The sequence below is a fragment of the Platichthys flesus genome, chromosome 24 (assembly GCF_949316205.1).
Source record: "Platichthys flesus chromosome 24, fPlaFle2.1, whole genome shotgun sequence".
Classification (NCBI taxonomy): Eukaryota; Metazoa; Chordata; class Actinopteri; order Pleuronectiformes; family Pleuronectidae; genus Platichthys; species Platichthys flesus.
In genome coordinates this window covers 12,068,546-12,089,165 of record NC_084968.1, presented here as the reverse complement: position 1 = coordinate 12,089,165, position 20,620 = coordinate 12,068,546, and the positions used below count along the sequence as shown (strand labels likewise).

The 20,620-nt window shown below is 44.4% G+C and overlaps 1 protein-coding gene across 1 annotated transcript in view; it reads right to left on the bottom strand.

The window, feature by feature from the left end:
- Positions 1-6,094: 6,094 nt before the first annotated feature.
- Positions 6,095-20,620, bottom strand: part of poln (polymerase (DNA directed) nu) — a 36,511-nt gene continuing 21,985 nt past the window's right edge. Inside the window, exons 17-24 of the mRNA XM_062384546.1 lie at positions 17,255-17,366; positions 15,615-15,697; positions 11,272-11,403; positions 7,754-7,864; positions 7,606-7,681; positions 7,121-7,188; positions 6,955-7,016; positions 6,095-6,638 (exon numbers count right to left, since the gene is read on the bottom strand). Coding sequence (XP_062240530.1) covers positions 6,552-6,638; positions 6,955-7,016; positions 7,121-7,188; positions 7,606-7,681; positions 7,754-7,864; positions 11,272-11,403; positions 15,615-15,697; positions 17,255-17,366 — 731 coding nt within the window. The 3' untranslated portion in view covers positions 6,095-6,551. The remainder of the gene's footprint in view (positions 6,639-6,954; positions 7,017-7,120; positions 7,189-7,605; positions 7,682-7,753; positions 7,865-11,271; positions 11,404-15,614; positions 15,698-17,254; positions 17,367-20,620) is intronic.

Sequence of the window (20,620 nt, the reverse complement as noted above, 5' to 3'; positions counted from 1 at the left end):
TAGTGCGAGGGGTTGACTGGTAAAATGAGTCAGTGTGTGTGTGTGTTTGTTGTGTGTGTGTGAGGTTTAAGTTGTCGCAGATGTAGGAAACACTCACCAACCGCAGCGCTGCCTGGATGACATCGTGCCCGTCAGCCAACCAACTGTAGAATGCAAAAAGCAATGCAAGCGTGGCATGCCTCTGTACCCGGTGTGTGTACGGTGCCTGCCCCTGGAGAAGTACAGAAAAAAAATAACACAACAACTGATATATATCAACAAACAATATATATATAAATATATATAAAAAGAAAATAAGCTTCTTTTTCTTTTTTAGATGAAAATATAAAAGAAATGTGTGTTTCTAAAAGTGTACCATTTGCATGAAATGTGTCTTTGAATGCAAATATACACTTTCCGGGGAGACGCTCCTCGCACGCGGCATCCAGTGGAACCAGAGACTTGTGATTTTAAAACAGTTTATGTGATTTGAAATGAGAGGAATCTGTAGGAGGTAGCAAAAATGAAATCCCATTCTAAATTATGTGTCTGCAGATTAGTGCGTCGCTGGCTGGAGGCCGGAGGTTACTTTTGTATTTCTTGATCGCAGTGGGAGCGATGGGGTTAAACCAGTTTGTCGTCAGGTTCCCAGTCAACGGGCATTTAGTGAAAGATGCAAAAGAACTTGAGTATTCCAATGCACAGGAAACGCAAGCAGTGAAGTCAGGTGTCATAGGAAAATCCTCAGAACCCCCCCAATGAAGTGAAATCTAATATTTACCTGTTTTCTTTTGCATCTACTTTGGATTAGACATTTTTAAATATCCTTTTAGAAATGTTTAGTCAGTCTAATGTCCCCACCCCCACCCCCTCCCCCTCATGAAGTTCTACAAACACAAGGGCACAAATGCACTGAAAGCATCAAACGTTTTTTTGTTTCCATGTGATGTTCTCGTTGGGCCAACGTGCCGCACGCCACCTTCATGCATCGGCTTTGAACGTGGGCTGAGCGAGGGAGAGAGAGAGAGAGAGAGAGAGAGAGAGAGAGAGATAAAGAGAACCAGGTTGTGTTTTGTGATGTTTCTGGAGCAACAGCTTCCACCGACCCACACACAGCTCTAACAAGTTTCCCACTAAAACCAATCAGGGAAGTAGAAAACATCCAAACAACCGTTATAACACTAGGAGTCAAATCGGATATCACAGCTGGAAGGGCTGGAGCCTCTGAGACTAGTTTGTAGCTCGATGCTGAGCCACTTTCTGCTGCTGCCACTCTCAAGTGTTGTTTGCCTGATGAAATTCAAAATGCTCTTTCGTGTAGTTTTTCTTTCGGTGGGGGGTGGGAGGTATTATCGGTACGTACTCCGAACACAAAGGTATTATTCAAAACGCCTTCGCCAATGAACGCCTCATGCCCTGGAACCAGACAAGTGGAATTTACCTTGTGGACTGCATGGCTTGAGGTTTATAGCTCAAAGGTGATTTTTTTTTAATTGTAAAGATGAAGTCCACTGACTATATTTGCATTTATGTGTGTTTCTACTTCATGTGAATGCTCTGCTGTACCCTCACCGCCCGTTTGACCCCCCGGTACGGCTACTCAATGTTAGAATGTAGTAATTAAACTGTATGCAACTTCTACCAGAGTGTAAATTTATAGACAAACCGCGCCTCTGAAATGTTCTGCTGATGTACAATCCAAGAAAAATAACAAAAAAAACAATCTCACACTTTTTCTCTTTGTTTTTTTTTTCTGTGATTTGATTTGATTTTGTAATTTTTTGTTGGGGGGGATTGAGAGTGTGTTTTCCTGTCGGGTTGAGGTTTGAGAACTCCGCCACACAAAGGCTCCTCCAGCAGCAGAAGGCTATTTTGGTTACAAGTGCTTATCCCCCAAAAAACAACACAATCACGATGCCCTCTCTCCCACGGCAGACACAGAGGCACAAGCTTTTCTATTTCTGAAACGTGGTCACAGGGAGTTCTGGTGGTTGAAACGATGAAGTGAATCCGAACGATTATTTCTAACGATCAGTCTTTTTATCCAGTTTGTCCACCGGTGAAGGAGCGTATCATTCAAAACTGCACAAATGTACAGATCCTGTGTTGTGTTACTCTGTCGGTGTGTGTGTCCTAACTCAATGGTAACACTCACAGGCATGAATGTAAACTGCCCACGTGTTTGGTCTTAGAAGGGATCTTTATGTTTTGACTCTTTTTCCTGGTTGCGTGTTTTACTTTTTGGATGAGAAGCAAACTGGTTCTTTCATTAGGTGATGAAACCACTTCACTGGACATCAGGCATTCTTCTGTGTGACTGTAAATATCCATATCACTCTTATCCCCGATGTGACCCGTCATCTTCACCCCGATGGGAGTTTATTTTTGTCTCAGAAGATGGCTGTCGCCTGGAATGTTCCACCTAAGGAGGAGGGCGAGGGGACGAGGGAGGAATGTACCACACGGGCAGTTTCAAGGGGGTGGGGGGGGACTGGGGCTTGCGGAGGGGGGAGGAGGACGCCTGCGGCATCACAGCTCCACAGCATGGACTCCCTCTCTCTCTCTCCCTCTAGGGAGGACTGTGCTCCTCTGTGGCGAGTACAGACTCACTCTGGACTGAGGCCACAGGTGCCAAGGACACATAAGCACTTGTAGCACAACTGTGTCTTGTTTTGCTATTACAGTACAGGTAGTTTTGATTTATTTATTTTTTTATATTTCCTACAAGAATGCTCTCCTGTGTTCCTCCCGACTGTGTGTATCTCGAGCATACACACAATACACAAGTCGTGACACCATCATATTTAATTCACACTCTGACCCGCAGCTCTTTCTGCAGGAGGACATTAGTTCTGTTCCCGATGTGGCTCTTTGCTTTTCAACGCGACCCCGAGACTAAACTCTATTTGGTTTTATCTGGAAGAGTCCTGCCCACAGTGACATCTAGTCGAGCAATAAACACAACAACCACAAACTAATGACACACTATGAACAAGGATATTATTAAAAACATGAAATGCTGCATTGGTGTTTTATCCCTTCTACTGAACCAATCAGTGACATCGACCACTCGCTGTATCGAAGCCAGGAGGGTGTGTGATTGTAAAAATGTTTCTGTTTTTTGTATTTTCTTTACAAAGATGGGTTTTTTTGAAAAACTCAATAGTTGAAGTATGTATACAGACGTCAATGGGAAACGGGGGGAATGACAAAAGGGGGAAAGTGGAAGCTAAAGAACGAGCGGCTCAAGCAGACAGGGAGAAAAGATAAGATGGCGTGAACCGGACTCTGAAAGTGCTTCATGCTGCACTGAGCTTTTATTTAAAACGCAAAGACTTCCGACACTTCGGAGTCGCGCACTTCAAACTCTACCGTCAGCACGACTGAAATAATCAATTCAAAACACTTCAGCAGCTGGAATCACAACAAGCGACCATGTGGACTCTCCTCACGGGCGAGGATTCACAAGTCCTCGAGTTAGTCACTGTAAAGATGTAAAGTATATTTATTGTAAATAGCATCTGGGGGTCGTTTTTACTCCTTTTGTAACAGAAACTGTGGATTTAAAATATATATAATATATTTTAAAAGATATTTACAGCACTGGGAAAGAGATTCTCCAGTAGGGCAGGTGTGTGGTCATCTGTGCTACATCACAACAAACCCATTCTGACTAACAGCAGCCACTTTCAGAAGAGACCCTCGAACGCCATCTTTAGCCCTGCGGGCCTCAAAGGAGGACACGCTGACAGATCCAGGGTCAGCCAGGTCCCGCCGGTCTGCTTGAGCTCTCATGTCGTCAGAGGGTCACAACAGAAGAGCCTGAGACTGCAGCAGCTCTGTGATCTTACAGCAGAGAACCAGACACAGCTCTGGACCGAGCTACAGGGAGCTGCTGCAGTGTGAGGGTCTCTCTCTCTCTCTCTCTCTCTCTCGCTCTCTTTCTGCTCCGGAGAGCCTGTCATGGCTGTTGTCTGTTGCCGGGGAACCAGGCTGCACAAAGCACAGCAGGGGGATTGATATGCAGCCACACGGTGGGGGGGGGGGGGGGGGGGGGGGAAGGCGGGTCAAGCAGCCGGCCATGATAGAGCAATGGAAGGAAGGATTGATGGATAGATGGATGAGACTGAACCTCTTCAGGGGGGGAGGGGAGTTAAATTGTAACTGATGGAACCTTGTAACTGTAGGGGGGGGGCCTCCAGGGGAAGGAGGGGTGTTTTATAAGGGTGAGGAATTTGAGAAGAGAGGCCCAGAGGGACGCGAAGTAGAGCGACGGGCCAACAGCACCTGGGGCCCACTGGGCTAGAGCAGCTCCAGGAAGAGCAAGGAAAAGGAAAGAGTCCAAATTATAAAGGAAGGACAATGCACGGTGCTGAAGAGAGGAAAGGCTCTGGGATTCCCAAGGGGAGAGAGAGAGTAGATACTGGTTCCACTGGTCCGCCCCCGACCCTAGTGACACTGACAACCTGCTTCTTATCGGGGGGGGGGGGGGGGGTCTGTTATAGCTTTCAGTTCCCTTTCTGCCGTTCCTTTGGACGACTGCTGTTATTACCACCCGGGGGATTAACTCTTATTATTATGATTATTTTAAGCTTTTCTTTTATACTGACAACAACTGGAACACTGTACAGATGTAAAGATGGGATTTCTTGCATTATGACGATGATTGAAACATGGATGTACATATATTGTATCAATTAAAAATGACGATGCATTAAGCTTTTATTTGTTGTCACTGGAAACTTATTTTTTAACCGATTATACGCACAAATCAGATTTACTGTCACTTATAAATAGGCATTAAATATGAATTATTTAGTTTTATGACTTGCTCCCAACCAATTTACTGCAGAAATAAGCAAAAGTAAAAGTGTTAGAGTATAATCATGCACACAAAGTAGCTTAAAACACTTAAAACAGTTTTATTTGTGTGTGTGTTTTACCTCCACTCCTACTTTGAGCAGCCCTGCTCCAAAAGTGCAGAGGGCTCTCTAGAATTTGAACTCACCAGTCTCACACTCCCCTCTCAAAGGCCTTGCACTCTGACAATCTGCGGAACAATGAGAGAATAGAAGAGGCAGATTTCCATAACACTGTCCGTGGCCCTGGCTCTGGTCTGCTCACACTGACCCGGGGGAGAAAAGCTTCCCCATCACATCAGCACACAGAGAGCACATTCCTGCTCGTGGGTTCAATGGGCAACCCGAAGGGCCACCGTGCCACACAAGAGAGGAAGCTAGAGGAGACAAGAGCCTTCGTGCCACCTTTTGTGACCCACCGAGGAAGTGACAACTCCTGTAATCAGGAGGCAACATGAGGTGGCGTTTCAAATAGGTAATGGGGGCTGAGGCATTGTTTGAAATGTCACATGGCGTATGGTTCTGCCCGGGCCCCGTCCTGTGGGCTGTAAGGGTCTTAATTGGAGAACAGTAGAAAAGGAGCAGAGAGGGTCTCGCTGTAGCTGCCAGACACGAGGAAAGTCGGTCAGTGTGCCTGGAGGGTGGCGAGTGTGCTCGAGTGCGTTTGTGGTGTGTAGGGGAAAAGAAAAGTGTGTTTCTGAACTGTGTGCTTATGCTTGTGTACAGGCTCTCGCGGAATGTGTGTGTGTGAGAGAGAGAGAGAGAGGAACAAGACAAAGGGGAGAGTGGGCTCGAGCCAAACGAGCAGATAAAAGATGAGCTGGAGAGAGAGAGCGAGGCACCGGATCCTCACAGCCGAGCAGAATTAGATCATCTGCTTTGGATCAGCTCAATAAAAAAACACAAAAGGTTTCAACGCATTAAAGAAACTCAACATCTGACTAATAGAATTGACTTTGTCTCAACTCCCAGTGGCTGTGTTCGCATCCCGGAAACTCCCTCAGTGAAATCTCTCAATGATCGTTAGAGTCATGCTTTTCTATGCTTCTGTAAAATAATATGCTCTTAATTCGACACGCATATTAGCTTAAATTAATTGAGATTTAGAGCCGACACACAGAAAAACATAAATAAAATGGTCGTTAGATTCATCATTAGCTCACAGAGGTTTTGTAAAAACAGGATAAATGCTAATTTCATTTATTCAGCACAAACAAAGTATTAAATCAATATAAAAACACAAAAGTCTGTGAAAAAGCAGAACAACTAATTCCACGTGTACAGTAGCTGAACTGCTTTAAAAGCCAAATTCACAAAACCGATAAACATCGAGCACCTTGGCAACGAGGCAGAGAAAACAGTGTTGGTCTTAACGAGATAGTGTGAGAACGGGGGAGGAGAGGAGTGGGAAGAGGATGGATAGAGAGAGAGAGAGAGAGAGAGAGAGACAGAGAGAGTGAGAGAGAGAGAGAGAAGAACCGGTTCGATCCAGCTCCTGCCGTTGCCCCGGATACGGATGGAGTGGAAGGAGCTGCCTGGTTTCCATAGCGACGTGGATGCAGGAAGAGAGAGAGAGAGAGAGAGAGAGAGAGAGAGAGAGAGAGAGAGGTGGAACGAGAAGATGGGAACACAGCAAGAGAGATAGACGGGGGAAGGGGAAAGGAGGGTTGAAAGTCGAGTATCTTGTTGAACAAGGAAGAAAGGAGGAAGGACTCAAGGAGAAGGAGATGATGAAGGGATCTTAAGCTCAGTCATGGACCCCCAGGACTTCCCGCTGGAGACCGCCACCTTTAGAGGGACCTAGGACACAAACACACACACCCACATACACACAGACACACAGAGACACACAGAGACACACACAACAGGGGAAAAGTTATATTTTCTAGGCACAGTATTCACGAGTAGTTGAAAACCTTAAAAATACTAAAAATGTGAGACCTGTGGTTTGTTGTCTACATAAAAGAAAAAAATTAATAATTCTTTTAATAATTATTGGTTTTATTGATGTGTCTCCATTAGCCTGGGTGCCATGGTTTACCAAAGAGGCCACAGAGTGACGACTGACTCTATTTTAAATGTAGAATGATTTTACTTTCAGTCTGTGGTCACTGACCCTGAGATGGACGCCCAGCTGGTCGATGTGCTGCAGGGACTCCATGGTGCTCTTCACCAACGCTACACACACACAGGAAGCCACACAAATATTATAAATCATGTTATAGTCATAATAATGTTTGATAACTGATTTTCAAAGCCGATATTGAATCTAAAACATTCACCTGCAAAGTGTTCCACCTGTGAGTCCTCCACTTCGTACAGGAGCTCGTCATGGAGCTGCGCTATCAGCCTTCAGTTACAAACACACACAGAAAAATACATAAAACAACAACTGCTAACACAAGTACCAGTAAGATCTGTGGCACCCAGTTGATCCCTAGTGTCTCCATCAACTCCCCCAACATATTCATCTGGTTCTGGTGAGAATCTGGCTCGCTCATCAAGTGTGTTTACTCAACAAGCTGAATGTTTGTTGTGTGTCACTCGGGAGAAAGTCACAACTCCTCACAAAGCATTTGGCTCGTAAACCAGCGACTGCTTCTTGTGTGGTTTAGTGTGACAGACACAATCAGTGTGTAGACTCAGAGAGATGTGAGGAGTGAGGCGTCTGTGTGTGTCTGGTTACACAAAGTTTGGTATAACACTGGAGACATGGCTTGTAATAGGAGCCTCCTCAGCTCAGTAGCCTCATGTTTGACAGTTGTACCTGGCGGTGAGCGAGGTGGTGGACACCAGGTTGAAGATCCGGATCATGGCCACCTTACAGAGATCAGCAGCAGAACCTGGGAACACGTACACATGAGGTTGAGCGCACATATGTTGCAGAGGGGTTGTGCAACTGTGGTTCATCCCACCTTGGACTGTGAAGTTCACAGCCTGCCTTTCAGCCTGCATGCGGATTCCCCAATCTGGAGAGTTGATGTTGGGGAGGGTTCGCCGACGACCCATGATGGACAACACATAACCTAGAGAAACCAGAGAAGAGTCATGTTCTGGTCTTCACTAGACTTTATGAAAATGTAGACCAGCTTTTTTCCTAAGGGCTGGTCCTCTCTCACGACCAAGGACACATTCAATAGCAGCTTCTCCTTTAACAGGAATCATCTGAAGAAATATTGGCATTAGCCCCAGAAATCGATATTAATTATAACCTCAGTGGAGACAAATTCACATTTTGACCAACACCTCTGGATGGAAACACATTTTCTGAAAAACCAATCTCTATCGTTTCAGTCCAGTGATTCATCCACGAAGCCACAAAGAACAGTTACATGTCAGGTCATTTGTTGATGCAGCATTATCGGTGATTATGGTAACAGCAAGCTTACAATGACACACACACAGGCACGCAACACAAACGCACACACAAACCATTGCATCCACGTAACAAGTACAAAAGCAAAGAATTCTGGCCCTCAAACACATTGGAGTACAATAATGTGATGCACAAAATACACAAACAGGTATGTAACACACGTTAAGAAACACACACACACATACACACACCCACTCACTCACAGTGGGCCCAGTACATTCCACCAGCTGAACAACAATGGAGCAGGCTTTACAGCTAAATCCCTGTAGTATCCCCTACTATGAGGAAAGCCAACCGTGGCATGAAACCTGAATGACCCTTTTCCCAGAACACACACACACACACACACACATACACACACAATCACCTACACACACAATCACGTACAGCGGCATAAATGCATAGGAAATGAGCGCACACCACTGGAAACAAACACAAAAACCAACTCACAGTGAATCCACCCATGACACACCAGTGTGACCTCATGAAGAATGTGACCTTTGTTCCGGGCCCCAGTGACAGGGACGTGTAGTGTACTTTAGGTCAGTGAATGCACATCGCACAAATGTTCCATTTATGGACAGGTATGACTGGGAATCACGTGAACCATACTGGAATGTGTGTGTTTGTTCGAATCCGTGTTCTGGATTTTCAACTGTCAGTTTTTCAAGTTCAAGCTGTTTTCACGTAGCTCAGGGAGATTGGCAGAATAGTTCATGGGCGACAAATCATCATAATGTTTTATTGTATTAAACTAATGAACCTTCAGATGTAATTATAACTAATCTAAGTGTTATTTAGTGATGTAAAAAACTATTTATCAATATGGATCAATATGGACACACACACTTAAAAATGAAAATATAAAGCAAAGATTTCCTGCACTGTTTACTCTGTAAAACTAAAGTTTATCGGCAAACGTTGATACCAATATGTCGGTGCAAGGCTCATATTGACTAATTTTACACAATAATACCATAAATCAATGTGGAAAGGAACTTCTTATAATTGTTTTTGCTCTTTATTGCCTTCTTTTCTGCTTAATTAATTTGAGATGTAAGACGTATATATATTTAGTAAATCTACGAGGCCATCCTGAAAATGTTGCAGCAGCTGCCTTTTGTATTTTCAAGTCTTTTCCAACTTCCTTCTCTGCAGTTATGAAATATCCAAATAGATCCATGCATGACGAATTTGAGCCTCAGAGCCTGGACGTGCTGATGTGTGAGTGTTAGCTCAGCGTGGTGTTTACATATCCGTGCAGATAAAGGCTTCCCTTTGTCTGTCGAGGCCTCAGAAGAGTTGACTCATTTCTTGTCTCTGTGATTCCCCCCCCTTGTGTGTGTGTGTGTTTTTGAAATCCTCCTTCTTTCTACATCTTCTTTGAAACCTCAGACGGGCGTGTGAAGGTGTGACACTCGTCTCAGGAGCTTTAATGAAATGTGCACGATATGAAGAACAACAGGACAGGCTCACCGAGTGGAGGCTTCTGCTCATTTTAATATCAAACACAGTGAGTTTCAAACACCGTTCAGAGAAGCACAGCCCTGCCAACTATTAAATATTCCTTCTCTGGGTCTCATCTCTGTACCGTTGCTCCTGGGTTTCATTTTATGCTTCTGTCTCCATGAAATCTTCTTCTGCCTTTTACTTCTTCTCACTTCTCTCTCTTATCATCACCCGCTGACTGTGAAACCGTGACATTAACTTCACCTTCGCTTCGCCCCACCTCCCAGACGCTTCCAACAAATATGAAAGCAGCTGAGCCTGCACCTCGTCTCTGCTCAGCCTGCCGGCGTCCACAGGACCTGAGCAGAATCCTGCTGTGTCAGATACCAATCACCTCTTAACTCAGAGAACAAGGAGCAACAGAACTAATCTCTGCTCTGAGCCTCAATCCACCAGCTCCAGCCGGTGGATCTGGTGTGATGTTTGCACGTCTCCTCCCAGCCAGCTCAGACCATCTTAATCGATCTGCTTTATTCCTGCTGTGGAGTGAGATGGGGGGGGGGGGGGGGGGGGGGGTGCGACCAAAGGGGAAGCGATTTGAAAACAAGTGACGAGGGAGAGATGATAAAAACGCAAAGAGAGAAAGATGGAGAGAGAGAGAGAGAGACAGACTGACTGAGGGACGGAGGGTGTGGGACGAGCAGGGGACGATAAATCCCAGCACCGTCTCCGCTGGGAGCGTCACCATGGTGATGAGCTGGTTTGAAGCCGACTGCTGGGCGCTTCCTCGCTCGGCCCCGGAGAACGAGGAGGCTTTCCTCTGTGATCCGTGTGTGCAGCCTTTTTGGGAGAATGAGTCCAGAGCGCTGTGTAGATGAAGAAGCTGACATCGAGGAAACAGGGAGGTCAAGAGTAGGGGGGGTTGAGGTGGGTGATGGAGCACCTGTCTGAGCGGGACGGGGGGGTCACTGTCTTTGACAAAGGACTCCCACATTACCACTGACCTAATTCCAGATGTTTACACCTAGATGAGGTGATTCTTCAGCTCTCACGTGCAGCACCGGCCAGAGAGACGAGCTGAGGCCGACACTCACACACATAATTTGTCTCTTTGGCAATAATCTGATTAGATTGCAGCTGGTTTACACGTCAGCCTATCGGTGCTCAATCAGCCGGAACATCAATACTGCACACGTGAGATAAAGTGAAGACGGGATTAGATCGCCCGGCCGGGGACTGAGATTTGAATCCAGATGTGGCACTCGGTGTCGTCCGATCTGATTCGGTGAATTCCGACTGACACTGGGCTCGTGTGCAACCAGGGTTAAAGTGCAGACTCGACACTATTCTGTGTGTTCAAGTCTCAGGTGTGCTGCGCTGGCAGTTATGTTTGAATATAAATAGATCTCAACCATCAGCCCCCCCTTCACATAAAACAGTCCCCTCCCACCCCCCCAACTCACCTCGTTGCTGCTCATCCAATATTGAACCACAGCAGTTGGTCTCATTCCTGCTATTGTAAGCACATCCTCTTCTTTTTCAGACAAACACACACACACACACACACACACACACACACTTTTGAGTGGAAGATGAACGCAGACGCACCTTGCTTGTGGCACAGCTGGATGGTCCTCTGGATGAAGGCCTGGACGTCCCTGTAGGTCTGGAGGAAACTGTCCTGGAACTGACTGGCCTGCTGGGCACTCACACCCAAGATCCCTGAGAGTCGCTCGCGGCCTGTAGGGAACAACTTTTACTGATTAACTTTATCATATATAAAGATGCAAGACTGATTTATTAGTGAGCTGATAATATCGGCCGATGATCGCAGACGTATCAAAATTCATGTTTACTGATATGAAAGCTTGGATTTTCCAGAATAAACAAAGCATTTCAATTTTAAATAAGAGTGTCTTCGTAGTGATGAGCAAAACAAATGCTGGTGGTAGCTTCCAGAAAAACTCCAAAGCAGATTTCCCCAAATGTTGAATTATCATCCTGAATGGCCGTCATTGAAAAGGCCTTGAGCCGACAGAATGAATAACCAGAGATTTTTTAAATGGAGCAAAACGACCTCTATCTTCAGTGATGAGAGGAGAAGAGGCCGGGGGGGGGGGGGGTCCAGACAGACTGGACCAGAGGGTGAGAGAAAAGTGAAGGGCGAGCGATGGAAGAGGACAAGATAAAAGCAGAGAGAGCAAAGAGCAGGATTAGACTGCAAGGGGTGTGTGACAGTGTGTGACAGTGTGTGAGTGTGTCTGTCTGTGTCTGTCTGTCTGTATCTGTCTGTGTGTCTATCTGTCTGTGTGTCTGTCTGTCTGTCTGTCTGTCTGTCTGTGTGCATGTGCGTGTGTGTCTTATGGTATTGAGGTTAAGTTTTTACTGTTCCTTCCTTTTACCAACATCAGCTTCTCTTACAGACAGTCAGCCTCTGAGTTTGAAGATTCAAAAGTTATTTTTTTAGCAAAACTAACACAAAAAGCGTCCTGGGCCACAGGATCCGTTAACTCTCCACAGCTTCATAATGAACCGTATCATATTTTCAGACGTCCCATTGTTTCCCAAACATTGATTTTATATGTGGAGGCCCAGCACAGCATCAACGCTGACGCCTCACATTGATTTTCATTATTTTTTTTTCCTATTTTAAATGAGTAAAACCTTGTAGAGCTGCTTGTGGCAAATTGATTCGCTCAGCTGCTCTTTGAAACTCTCTCTCACACACACACACACACACACAGACAGACACAGACACACACTTGCTAAAAAACAACCACACCTTTTCTCTTTACAAACAGCAGTGACGTACAAAGATGCATGTAGATGATGTATATTTGCATATAGAGCGTGGGATACAATCACATATGGGTCACAGTCTAATCTTAGACTCTATGTAAAGATGACTGACATGAAAGCTCCCAAACAAGTGAAGCCAAATCACCTTGCTCTGCCCCCTGGTGGCTGGCTGCAACGTGGGTCATAAACATCGCCTCCTTGTTAGCAGAGGGGGCATGGACCAAAACTTAAATTTAAAATGCATCAAATAGATGTTTATTAGAGATGGTTTGTGTAATTTTGGGGTCATTCTTATCACACTGAGGTTTGTTTAAATGTGGATTCATCCAGTAAGTTTGTTTTATTATTCATTATTTGAAGCTGTCAATGCTTCTGCCATGTAGATAATGTGGAAGGTGCTCGAGAGCTGTGCCTCTTGAGAAGCGTGTTCCTGCATCTGTATGAACCCCCCCCCCCCATTCCTGCTGAATGAGGGCACCTCAGCGAGTGATTCAGATTTATTTTTTTGTTCCTGACGCTCCCTGCTCTGTTCCTCTTTTCCTCCCTCTCGTCTCTTCTTCTACTACTGCTGCGATTCTTCCTGATGATTCAGATTTTGTTCATTTCCTGCCCTCTCTCTAGTGCTCTTGTGATTTCTGCCCTCACCCTGAAACGTATCTGTAAAGTTCAAATGTGAAAATTCTAAAAGGCTGCTGATAAACATTTTCGTTTTGGGGAAAGGTCATTGAAGAGCCTCAGCTGACGAAATGTAGATCAGGTCAATCAGATGAAATGAATGTAGCCGTTGATATTGATCTAGTTTTTTACTCCTTTCTTTTTGATGACTTCTTATTTTCACAGTGCACACTCATCTCTCCTCTCCTTCATCTCTACTTTTCTTTTTTCTCCAAAATCATCACAAAATCATCCCTTCTTATCAGTTGACCTAATTGTATAACGTATGTATGCGTGTGTGTGTCTGTGTGTGTGTGTGTGTGTGTGTGTGTAGCACTGCTCTGCCCCTCCTCCCTGGCCTGATTATTGTCTTGCTGAGAAAGCTTCCTTTTAGTATTCAGTAACCATGGCCACGCTCCTTCCATGAAGAGCAGTCTGTCTATGCTGATCAGGAGCTCCTTCTATTCCTCTTCTCAGTTCCCTCTCTCTCTCTCTCTCTCGCTGCCCCACCCTCTCTTTACTCTTCCCCTTTCCCCTACATTACTCTCTCCTCCACCACCTCCCCCCTTTCCCTTTAGCCTACATTTCCAACCTTCCTCCTCTCAGTATCTTGCTCCATCGTTCTCCTTACACACTTCATATGTTCTCAGCCTTTTTCTGAACCATCCCACGGCTCTGTATGTGTGTCCAATTAATTTGATTTGAGGTTTAGTGAGATTCCTAGAGTGGTATTGGTCTGTGTGTGGCTCTGTTGGCTTATTGTTCTTCTCTCCTGTCGAGCCGTTACTCCAGCTCAAGTAGAAATACCCCAGAGGCCTCCATCATCAGCTGGAGAGCATCAGATTTTGTTCTCAGAGCCTGTGGAATATTAGCGCAGGCCCAGTTCCCCCTACGTGCACATTCTGATTCAAACCATGCGCTCTAGGGTTTCCGCTGATTGGCTAATTAATGAAATCAAACCTATTTTCTGGATTCGTCATGACGCCGGGCTCAGGAGGAACAGTGAAGGTCCTGTTTGGATTATATATAAAGACTGGGTCAGAAAGTGAAAGAGGAAAACATGAAGCTAAAGAAATCGATGGAAGTCTTCTGTATAAACAACACATGCCAAGCCTGGTATTATATTACACTTGTCCTATGGAATATTTTATTTTCATTTCAAATATTTGACGTCTCTGGTGTCAGCAAACTGTAAAGAGGTCAAAACCAATGACAAAACTGACCTATTTAGACGTGAACCACAAGCTAAGCATATGAATAGGTTAGTGATGATCCACTTTTATAGAAATGTAACCTTCTCTCAGTAAAATGAGCGAGAACGTCTCTCACAACAATGACCTACAAACCCAGAACAGCATGCAGCAACTGAGCAGGTACCGAAACTGAGAAAACTGAAAACAATAAGAGCATCTGAAGGTCACATTTTTTAAAAGCTTAACCCTACTCGTGACCTCTGACCTCTTCACCCTGCTCTACAACACGTTTTTCAATAATAAATAATGACTGGCAACCCCCCAATACCCTCTGGCACTTCATTACAAGGAGATGTTAGGCATTCACTTTGAAGAATCAAATTCATTATTTAGGTTTATGGCCATATATTTAAAGATATCTATGTTTTACATTTTTTAACAAGCTCATTAGAAGCCATGCAGTCACTGATTATTAGATTTAAAAGGTGCTGGAGTCTGGCAGTTGCAGTTTAGGGTTTTACTTTGAATTCTAGCTGACACTGTCAAAACTGTTATTATTATTTCACACTACAGGCTTTTGAAAATCAGGCATTTATTAAATGTCAGTGCCTTGATGGTTCACTGACTGTTTCACATCAGATCCTAGGAGAGGCTGTTATGGTGCTTTGTGTTAGTCAGGAGGAAAAAGCTGTAAATCTTCAGAAACATTTAAAGTTTCTAAAAACCTGCCTCCCTCTACTGCTCAAAAAACACATGGTCACACTCTGCTAACAGACGCACAAATGTCCATATTGAGTATATGCACACAACATTTACTCACACATAAAAGTGCACAGATGTTAGTTTAGTCTCACATAGCGCTGCGTCACTGGTCATGTGTGTATGTTCACAAGAACATGGTCAGAGTCTCTTTATGAGCCACAAGGGTGCATTATACATTCATCCTCCTCTTACTCATTTCTCTCCGTCTTCCACGGCCCCTCTGCCTCCCACCCACATGTCTGTCCACTGTGTGAACTCAGGAATGTGTTAAACAACATGAAACCAAACACAAGACAACCTGAAACATGTTTAAGTACAGATAACCTGGAATTATACTAACTTCAGGTTCTTTCTCACAACCATCTCTGCTGCTCACACAATTTTGAAACTGTCCAGCTCATCGATGTTGACTGAAGAATACTTCCATCTTCATTAATCAATTATTCATCACCCACTGCCCTGTGAGAACGTGCCTCTGAGAGTGTGTGTGTGTGTTTGTGTATGTGTTTGTGTATGTGTATGTGTGTGTGTGTGTGTGCTGACCTGCCCCGTACACAACAGAGTAGACGATGCGCTTGGCGTGTTCCCGATCCTCGGAGGTCACCTCACCCTCACTAACCCCCTTCCTGAGGTACAGAGATAAACAGATTAAGAGAATTTGTAATACTTTAATTCATTAATATTGCTTAGGGTGAATAAAATGGTGTAGAGGTGAAAAGATTGCTTCAAAAATCAGATGGTACAGCATTTAATGGAAATGGGAAACTCAACCCTTGACATTTTCCTGGACTGGAATGGGACAAATGAATAGGTTAGGATTTTCAAGAGACAAATTGTGATAAAACATTATAGAAACTGTAGAAAACTGTTTGAAGGTAAGTATTGTGTGATGAGTTGTGTGCATGTACAGATAATGACATGTTTGTCTACTTTGATTCGTGTTTTGGGAATTGAAACAGAGACAGATGAGGCGGTAAATCAAGAACAATTAAAGAAGGGAACGAGAGGGACCCTCAGAGAGAGAACCGCTCCTCCAAGGCTCTCAACCAACAATCTCGCCTTGTTAAAGAAAGTGACATAATATCCGTTGGTCTCCCAGTTTCCCTGGATCTGCTCCAAACTTAATGAGGAGGAGAAGAGGAATCGTGGTCGGATAGAAAAGCGAAAGGGAAAAACGTGAGACAGAGCAGAACAAGACGGAAGATGAAAATTACTAAATAGAAACTAGAATGAAATGAAAAGCGAAAACCAAGTGAGGTCTGGAGGTTAAAAGGACGTGAACAGCAAGTCGCCAGAGGGACTAAGAAAATAAGAAGGACAGACAAAGTGAGAGAGACAGACAGAGAGAGAGAGAGAGAGAGAGAGAGAGAGAGAGAGAGATAGAAAGAGGACAGTTATGTAATGTGACTTGGAGACAGCCGTGGAAGTGGGGATCAGACAGGGTGGGACGTCTGCAAAGTTCTGGAGGGGCTGACGGGGAGCTGCCAGGGCCGATCAGTGTTAAGAGTGGGTGTCTCCTCCCACCACCACACACACACACAAAAAGAACACACACAAACATACACACACACAAATTACAAGTGTGTCTGCTGAGCCTCAACACTCCAGTGTTTCATAAGGTCAGTTGTGTCACTGCCTGTTGCCTCAGGGTAGGAACTTAAATATGAGATAATTACAGTAAAAAAGGTTCCACATGCAAATACATACATGTCTGTTAAACCTCAGCTTAGGGTAAGTGCTGTGTTGTGTTACCTTAAATATTAGTAACCTAAAGGTGAGCACTCCCCTTCATTGTGCAGCTGTCTGAGAGAAATCCATACTAGCTTTTCACTGCCCCCTGCTGGATAGGTATTTATCTACTGGAGGCTTTCAAATAAATCCCGGCAGAGCTGCAGCACCAATTAATTTGTTTAAGGTGAAAGAGAGATAATGTAAGAGACATAGAGTGGAGCCTCAGCAGAGGTGTAATTATGGCCTGTGTGACCAGGTAATCTGTTTCACCCGCCGCCCTCTGTCACACACCTGACTGAGATGGATGACAGGAGTAAAGGAAGGACGCTGGGACACACAGAGAGAGTGGGAAGGAGAAACTCTGTGGGAAACCATGAGTGTCATCGCTGGCCTTTGATATCAAGATAGAGTGTGTGTACGTGTGTGTGTGTGTGTCTGTGTGTGTGACTTACCACTGAGAGGCCAGCATGGTGAAGACGTCAGCTTGGGGGTTGGTAAAAACACGGAGCAGCTCAGGGTCGGAGGAGAGATGAGCTAAGAGACGCAGCTCCACCTGGCAGAAGTCTGAGAAGTCCACACACACGTACAAACACCTTCTCAATGACACATGACTTCAATCACACATCCATGATCCTCAACCCGTCACATTCAGCTGAGTCATTCCCAAGATTTGATCAAATAACCAACAATTTAATTCTCCTCTGAAGTGTCTGAAACTGAACTGACTGCAGCAGGTAGTTAAGTGCAATTAACCAGCCCGACACAATCTAATTTAAAGTGGATTCGGGCAATATCTCCAACTACAGTGAATGTTGTGTAATTCCTCACAGTAAAATCCAGCTGGAAATGAAAAATATGCAATAAGAGGGAAAGGGTCTGATAAAAGAATCAAAGAAATTGGTGCTAATCTTCTCTTTTGCTGAAATTCATATTTTTAAAGCCCCCTCCTGGTACAGAGGTTTCTAATAGTGTATGAATAGTGTCTATCTTACATCACACTGTGGACTAAACATTTTTTTTGTAAAATTATCATTGTTTAACAGAAAAAACATAGAGATAGAAGAGGAAAGGTCCCAGCAGTTACAGGAAAATGAAGTTTCAGAAAAACACGAGAACATTTCAACAAGAAAAACCTCTGAGGCCAAATCCCTTCACAGACTCGCCCGAGGCAATTACAGTACAAGCAGAGAGATAACCAGAGGTACTAACGAGTCACACACACACGCACATACACAGACACACACACAGACAGACACACACACACTTCTTTGTGGCAGGTGACAGTATATCAGAATGACATGTTCTGTACTGACAAGCCAACAGTTCTCTTGTCAGCTTGTCAGCTCCAAAACCGAAACATCTCTCAAGACAAACACACACGCTCGCACATGCACACACTCACACACACAGACACACACACACGCTCAGAAACACCCATTACCACTGCTGTTCATTCCATTACTGCAATTTTCCCCTCTGCTCTGCTGCTTCAAATTCCAATTAAACTCGACTATATCTGGGAAAAAAGACTCAAAATGGAAAAGGGGGGAAAAACCGAAAGAGTATTTTCTCAGTCGGGCTGAAGCAACCGTCTGTAACAGGTTGCAGCTCTCGCAGGAGGAGAGAGAACGATGGAGGACGGGTGTATGGGATGGCGATGGAGTAAGGACGTGCACCAGCGCGTTCAAAATAGTTCCATTTATTGTCAGGGAGCTAAATGATTTAGATGTGATATTGGGTGGTATTATTCAGCCCCACTGAGAAAGACACTCCCTGGACTGTGCTGTTTAAAATGGAGGTCATGACAAACACTGTTTATCCAAGGTCAGACACGTGGCAGAGGAAGCTGATGAAAGGGAAAGAGAGAGAGAGAGGGGAGGATGGAGGGATTAAGAAAAGAAAGCAGGGTGGAGGGGAGAGGGTGAGGTGAGAGGTGGAGGGGAGGAGATGACAAGCTTAGGTTGTCATGAGGTGAAGGAGGGAGTTTCTAAAGATATCATCCCATCAATGTTTTATGAGCCCGATCACATTCCCTCCGAGCATGGCCGCCGGCCTCGGAAACATACTGCTGACCAGGATCTGTGTGTGTGTGTGTGTGTGTGTGTGTGTGTGTAAGTGTGTGTAAAAGTGTGTGTGTGTGTGTGAAAATCGCATGAATAGAAAGAAAGGAAGATTATGGAGATGGATTTTTGTAAGAATTAAATGTATGAAACAGAAAACTAAACGTGAATGTAGGGTTTAGTGTGTGTGTGTGTGTGTGTGTGTGTGTGTGTGTTCTCCTGCGTCTTCCTGTCCCTGTGATAAAAATGCCATAATCAAGAGTCCTCGTATTGATCCATACAGAAATAGCTCCGATCCGCAGTAAGCTGTCAATAAGCCGACCCTTCAACTACAGCAGATCCTGTCTCACCTTCAGACTGAAACTACACAGAAGATGTAGTTTTTTTAAGATGCTCAATCTGATTAGTTTTATTCGTACATTCATTATTAATAAACTGAATAATCACTATTGGTCTCCACTCACTCGAGAAGTGAATTTTTAAACAAGAGGGACTTGCGTGGAGCTGAAGCCACAGCAGTTTGGATGATTGACAGAACAATGACTGTTGATTGACAAGTGTTGTTAACTTCATGAGTTTGGGTTTTAATAATTTAACAATAGGCATCTACTATTTTTACTAACAAAAGAATATATAAGTAAGAAATTATTATTTGTAAAACTTATAACTAGAGCCTTAGCAATATATAAATAGTATGAGCCCTTCAGAGAAATATCAGTATCTGTGTTTATGTTGGTGAGAGGAAAAGTTTTATTTTATAGATAAAATTATGCATAAAAGATGTTAGGAACCTTAGGAATCGTTGACAATTTAATTTCCCCTCTAACTTTAATTTTTGTATATATCAGACCATGTATTGCTTTAGATCACAAATATTAAAAACCATAAATAAGAGGCCATCAGCTCCTGCAGTTCCTTGGACAAGGTACTAAGATATTGTGCGGACTAAGTGTCATACATCTTTAATGCGTCCAGCCACAGTGGCCTGAGCAGCCGTCAGTGCTGCTCTGCAGTACAGCACAGACTCTGAAGGTTAGAGGGAGAAACAACCTGCAAATTGAGAATATGAAATGTCCCTCGTGGGTTGTGGTTGGTGGTGAAGAGCTTCCAGAAAGAAAGCAAACCAGCAAAGGCCAAAGAAATAGTGTCATGGGTTGTTGGATTGTTTAAATTAAATAATGTGCCGTCAGAATCTTTAAGTTAAATGACATAAGATTAGACCGACTTCGTGATGATAATATTAATAACCCTGTTAATAATTTTATTTACCTTTAATTTCAGTCTTCATGCGGCATTGAGATTCAAATCGTCTAAGTTCCGGGACATGAAAGTTTAAACAAACACACACAAACACACACAAACATACACATGCTCAATAGATGCTCCACTTTGGGAAGGACAACAGAGGACACCACTGGGTGAGGAGGGGTTGTTTCCATGGCAACCTTGCCTCTAAACGTGTGTGTGTGTGTGTGTGTGTGTGTGTGTGTGTGTGTGTGTGTGTGTGCGTGTGGTTGTTGTGGGCATGTGTTGGCGTGAATTGCTGATATGTTGTGTGTCCATGTGTCTCTCCTTTTCACTGTTGTCCTCCTGCTAACCCTGGTTCATCCGTCTGGTTGTGTAAGTGGGCGACACACAGCAGACGCCCGGCCTTCCCCTGAAAGCCCCCCCCCCCCCCAAGCTCACAGTGTCCTCTCTCTGCAAAGCACTGACCGGCGTCACACCCCCCACACTGACCTCAGACCAGCTGAGCCTGTA